General features: G+C 43.3%; 1 protein-coding gene across 3 annotated transcripts in view; it reads right to left on the minus strand.

Annotated features, from left to right (window-relative positions):
* RB1 (RB transcriptional corepressor 1) overlaps positions 1 to 6,218 on the minus strand; it is a 117,372-nt gene extending 111,154 nt beyond the window's left edge. For 2 of the 3 annotated variants that reach the window (XM_069970145.1, XM_069970143.1), the window contains exons 1-2: positions 5,958 to 6,218; positions 719 to 836 (exon numbers count right to left, since the gene is read on the minus strand). In XM_069970145.1, coding sequence (XP_069826246.1) covers positions 719 to 836; positions 5,958 to 6,028 — 189 coding nt within the window. In that variant the 5' untranslated portion in view covers positions 6,029 to 6,218. The remainder of the gene's footprint in view (positions 1 to 718; positions 837 to 5,957) is intronic. The other variant, XM_069970144.1, reaches the window with a different exon arrangement.
* Positions 6,219 to 6,429: the final 211 nt, after the last annotated feature.

A 6,429-nucleotide genomic window follows, 5' to 3' on the forward strand; every position in this document is an offset into this window, starting at 1 on the left:
AGATACATTGGCATTCCTTTAAAAAAAAAAAAAAAAAAAGTAATCAGGAGCTGCAGAAATTACATCCACAACTGCATATTTTTAAACCAACTGATAAATTTACTTTACATAATCCACACCAAAATAGGTAGTGGACAATGCATAGTATTTGGGGCGCATTTTCACAGCAAATTTTGGTACAGAAGTTCTATGGTCCAGCTTTAGCAATCCAACAAAAACTGTTCCTTTTGTCTATGGCCGTGTTCAGTCTGTGCATTTTTGTTGTAAGTTTTGTTGAATTTACCAAGAGACATGGGAGTTCACTAATTAATACAGAATATGCATGTTTAAAAAGGCAACAAAAACCATACAGTGTGAACACTATAGAGCCTATAGAGAATGGCTGTGTGCTTGATTTTTAAGCAACTAATGTTTACCAATTCAATAATCAGGATGTCTCCACATACTTTTGTGGCTATAAAGTTAGCACATTGCTAGGGATTAAAATTTTTCATCTCCATCTACCCAGAATTATGTTCTAGGTAAAGTCAGCATTTTACAGAGTAATCAGTCACATTACATTTTCTGATTGGCTGTTATAGACAACACTGATATATGTGTTAGAGCTCAACCTATAACTTTTTAAAGTGGGGTAGAGCTGTGTGACACATTTACCAACAGGTAGGGCCTAGTGTGGAGCTTGCACCCATGGGGAATTTACAAACCATTTGACACTTACCAAAATCAAATCTGAAGCGATCATCTTTTTATATGTCTGCCAGGCCCGGGATTTCACAGGGAAGGATACTTTTAGTTTCTCACATAATGAAGCATATTCTTGGTCACCAACTTCCTCTCTAGGATACAAAAAAAAAAAAAAAGAAAAACAAATCATGTAAAACTTACAGTGACATGTTGGGTCATGTTCACATGCCACAGACTTGATCAGACTTGTGGTACTTTTACACGGAGCGATAATTCGCCCGATCGCACGATTAACGATTGAGTGAACGATGTTTCTTTTATAACGATCAGCGTTTAGACGGAATGATACATCGTACGGAAAATTCGCTATGCAATCGTTTAAGCCTATCTCACACATAGGTGAAATCGCTGAAAGAATGTTTACACGGAACAATCTGCGAATTTTTTGCGAACGATCAACGATGATTTGAGAACATGTTGAAAGATCAAAATGAACGATTTTTTACTGGTCGTTTGATCGTTCGCTGTGTTTACACGTACGATTATCGTTCGAATTCAACCGTTATCATGCAAAAACGAACGGCCATAGGTATCATGGTCTGTGTCTAGCACAGAATGACAAAACACTGCAAATTTTTACGCAAAGCCTCGGCTTGTGCAAATAAATGGGTAACTTTATGTGATTTCGCACAAAATTATGTCCGAAATCTACACCAGCTCAGGGCTGCCGTAGATTTGAGCCTCAAACTTGAAGGATTTATCAAGAGACATGCACCACTTGATCTGGTGGCATAAAAAGTGGGGCGAATCTGAGATTAGAGCTGCGTAGAAAACGCGTCTCTTGATACATTCCCCTCTATGTCCTTTATATAAAAACACCAGACACATGGAATGGATTTTCATTTGTAAAAGTTTTTGCAACAAAATCTGCTGTGTGTGAATAAGCACTTTAAACAGTGTGAATCCCTACACTGTTGCAGTACATCAATACACCAGTAGATGTCAGACTCCTACGCTGCTGAGAAATTCTGTCCAGTTAGGACAGAAGACAAATCTCTGTAGACAAAGCAGTAGCAATCCCCAATATTGTAAGTGTACGTTCACATTGGACAATGTGAGAACAAGTAAAAGCTGCCTAAAAGAGAAACTAAATAACAAGCAGGACAAACCCTTAGAACCCTTGTGTTTTTGCCACATTTTGTTTAGAAAAATACACAGCAGAAATTGTGAGGGTAGTGGGACTAATCCACATATTGGATCTCCAAAATGATTTATACAAGGGCATACGTATGAAGTATGAGAAACAAGAGCTGAAAATACCCAGTGTATGTGTGTATATTCCCACTAAAAGCACCCGATTCCGGGCAGGTATTTTGGAGTACTTTATTTTTTTATCTGGATTCATTTACGTTTATCATTCCTTTTGAATCTACATAAAAAAAAAATGGGGGAAAAAAAAAAAAACCTTAAAAAGAAAATCCCCATAACAAACCCCACTACTGCACAGTTCGGCAATGAAGCTCCCATGTAAGTCAATGGGAGCCTTATGGTGCGTTTACACAGATTTATTTTAAAGATTACTGAAGCCAAAGCCAGGAGTGGATTTGAAAAGAGAAGAAATTCCAATCTTTCATTTGTCACCTGTTCTCTGTTTATACTCTGTTCCTGGCTTTAGCATCAAAAATCTGTCTGTGTAAACACACTATTAGGGCAGGCTCAACCCCTCTGCCACAGCTCACAGAGAGAGGAAGGGAGGTGTAGATGATGCCAGTGTGCACAGACATTAGGCCGGTTTCACACATGTAAAACACCCACAAGTCCCAGCCTCACCAAGTTTCTGATGAACCAAGAATACTGGGGGAGATTTATCAAACATGGTGTAAAGTGAAACTGGCCCAGTTGCCCCTAGCAACCAATCAGATTCCACCTTTCATTCCTCACAGACTCTTTGGAAAATGAAAGGTGGAATCTGATTGGTTGCTAGGGGCAACTGAGCCAGTTTCACTTTACACCATGTTTGATAAATCTCCCCCTGTGAGCAAATCATGAATACCAAAACCTCCCCATGTGAAACAGACCTTAGGCTATTTTCACACTACGTAAAAGTACGGCTGTTGTTGCCATCGGCAACAACGGCTGTACTTTCTACGGGGTGGAACACTGCCTATTCTTGTATGGGATCCCGGCTGGAGCGTATACACATCATATACGCTCCGGCCGGGATCCCATGCGGCGCCGCAAAGAACTGACCTGTGGGTTTTCTGCGGCCGCAATCTAGTGAATTACGGCCTGCAGAAAGACCTGTCACTTCACACAATCCACTCCTGGTTTTGGCTAAAAATACTGAAAGGAGAAGTCCGTCGAAAAATTTTATTATAGTATTGTATTGCCCCCCAAAAGTTATACAAATCACAAATATAGACTTATTACGGGAAATGCTTATAAATTGCTTTTTTCCCTGCACTTACTACTGCATTAAGGCTTCACTTCCTGGATAACATGGTGATGTCACGACCCGACTCCCAGAACTGTGCGGGCTGTGGCTGCTGGAGAGGATGATGGCAGGGGGACACTGGAGGGACACAGGGCACTGGAGGGACACTGAGCATCCCTCTGCCATCATCCTCTCCAGCAGCCACAGCCCGCACAGCTCTGGGAGTCGGGTCGTGAAGGGAAAAAAAGCAATTTATAAGCATTTCCTGTAATTAGTGTATATCAGTGATTTGTATAACTTTTGAGGGGAAATACAATACTTAAATAAAAATTTTCTCTGGACTTCTCCTTGAATTAAGCAAAAAATATCCCTGAAAAAAGGGTGTTCAGCTTTTTACAACCAGCTCCTTTTTATTAACACTTTTGTATTACAAGGCTATGTTCAGACGCTGTAAAACAGCGGACGTTGTGTGCAGTGTCAAACAAGGGCCACTGTTTAATGCAGTATCTATCGGCCAGATAAACCGAATACTGTATCCTATGTACATATAAACGTAGGGACACAAAGTATCTCTCAGTGCTGAAATTAATTGAACATCCGAAAATCGGTGGAAAATAATGCATTTAATCATCCATTGTGCGGGACACAGCAATGATTCCCCTTCTATGTGGAGTCTTTTTCGAGCCTATGTGAGAAGCCAGACCTAGAGTCGTAAATAGACTAGTCTTCAAGGGGTTAATAGGATTCAGCATTACCAGCAGCTGTTCCCTGCACACACCTCTCTTCTGTCACTTGTCAATCAGGTTACAATGACACAGCTGTTAGGACTGTATGTGCAGGCATCACTTCCCCCCCACTGACACCATCTCCAGTGTACACAGGCCTGGCTGGGACCTCAGCTACATGACTAGGCCAAGGCATAGGAGGACAAACCACAGAACACTGGGCTAGGAGCAAATCAGACAATACAAAAGCCTATGCTTACTCCTGGTGCCAAGAGTCAGGTGTATGAGAACACTATCAGGGCACTGTACCAGGAGGGGGCAGATGGCTAAGGATAGATTTGTTATTTTTTTTTGTTTTTATTTCCTGCTCCCCAGGAATCAGTCATCCCTTTCATGCTGCCTGAACCATTAGGGTGGTCCACAGCAGTGTCTTCCCTCCCCACCAGCCTTCATTTATAGATCTCTCTCAGTAGAACTATTATTCAAGGTTTGTAATGCAGGGAGAAGTTGCCACCCTGATGATCTATGGTTCAGGCAACATGAGAGTGATGACAGGTTCCCTTGTAAGTAAAGCCCAGAAAACCATTTTGATAAATTGCTAAGGACCAACAGAAGTGCCCCAAATCCTATAAATCCAACCAAGAAATCCAGCTCCAAATTTTATATAATATATATATATACACACATTTGTATGTGTGTGTGTGTGTGTGTATGTGTGTGTTTTTCAGGGCCCAGGTTCACTCCGTCTGTCAAGCACTGCTCTCAGCTAACCCAACAGGGTCACTTCATAAACCAAAACAAATATCAAGTAAAGTCCCCCCTATACCTGCTCAAAAAGGGGAGAAGGGGGGGTCATAAAAGCAACAAACACAAGGCTACCCCCAGTAACTGTTTTTGGCTTTGTTGCCTTCACATACAGTACACATTACATATGTGCCAATGTATGGAAATATAAAAGTGTATACAGAAATACATATATAATACCAGCATAGAAGCAGCATCCAATGTAGGTATTGGTCATATATGCCAGCAGAGCAGCAGATGGCACCCTCATCCCATTACCCTGTGTGGCATTCATAGTCACTGCTGGCATCAGCACCTCAACACCACCATTATACAGTATGAACTAGTTTACCCAATGTGAAGCTACGAGATTTAGTGCCTGTTCACACAGGACAGATCTGTTCCAGATTCCCTGCAGTGGATTTGGGTGCGGAAAATCTGCAGCGTACCCAAGCTGTGTGAACGTATCCGGGATTTACACCGTATTTTGGGATATTGTACGTGTCAAAATAAATGCAGTACACTGCAGCCAACAAGAATACAGCCCGCAGTTCACACTATGGATATTATTATTTTTTTCTGGCCTGGAATAAGTGACAGCCAGGAAGGCACTGCCACCAGGTCGCCTCCTATGGGGATAATCCGCCTCTATGACAGCTAGGAGGAAACATGACAGAAATCGGAGGCGACCCTAAGTAGTTCTCAGTAAGAAGTGTGACATACCCTACGGATACACGCACACCGCGTCTTTTTGTAGGAGCCTCAGATTTTTGCCATGTACTCCTACTTTTAGCCGTTGACATGGATTATTGAAAACAATGGGACACATGGAGCATGCGCTTATTAGTGAGTAATATACACTAACTGCGCTGTGTGAACAGTGTTCTCTAAGGGTGCGTTTGCACAGAGAGATTTATCTGACAGAATATTGAAGCCAAAGCCAGGAAAAGACTATAGAGAACATGTCATAAAGGAAAGACTGAGATTTCTCCTCTTCTCAAATGCATTCCTGGCTTTGGCTTCAAAAATCTGTCAGATAAATCTCTCTGGGTAAAAGCACCATAACCTGTGGGGCTCCAGATGTCTATAACTCCCATGACAGCCAGCAGCTTTGGCTGCCAGTGCATGATGGGAGTTGTAGTTCTGCAGCAGCTGGACCCCCACAGGTTAGAGGATATTTATGTATCTATGTCCCTAGAGCAGATCCTGTCATGGCAGAGTCATCTGTCAGCACTGACCAACAGGTGACTGGAGATGTCCCCCACCACCAGGGGGCGCTGCAGCCTTCTCCGGGCCCATGCCAGGCTATGCCATGCCGGTGCCGCACTCACCCTCCGCCGCTGGGCTGCTGCTCCTCCGGGGCTCGGCTGGCCGCTCCTCTCCTCGGGCTCTTGGGCGGCATGTCAGCTGTGAGGAGGATGGAGAACAGGGCCCGTACAGCACAGAGTACAATGTCTGCCGGCGGCAGTGAAGCCCACTGTTTACACCGTACAGTAAGTCAGCTCCCTGCCGCTTCCCTCACACAGACACAGTTTACACTGTAACCGCGGGAAAATGAATAAAAAAAAAATCATTTCCGGCCGATGTTGCTAAGCAACCGCAGCGGCTAGTCTGCTGTAAGCGGAAGGGTAAGGGCAGCTGAGGCTGCGGCGGCCATGTTGGAGTTGGGCGCAGCTGACTGGACAGAATAGTAATTTCTTCAGTACTGCCTTAAGGTGAAATGTATCATCCGTAATAGGAGCCGGCTGAGGGGCTGTACGTGAGGAGAGGCAGTACTGCATAGACGTATACACGTATATTAGT

Source organism: Dendropsophus ebraccatus, chromosome 5 (genome assembly GCF_027789765.1).
Source record: "Dendropsophus ebraccatus isolate aDenEbr1 chromosome 5, aDenEbr1.pat, whole genome shotgun sequence".
NCBI lineage: Eukaryota > Metazoa > Chordata > Amphibia > Anura > Hylidae > Dendropsophus > Dendropsophus ebraccatus.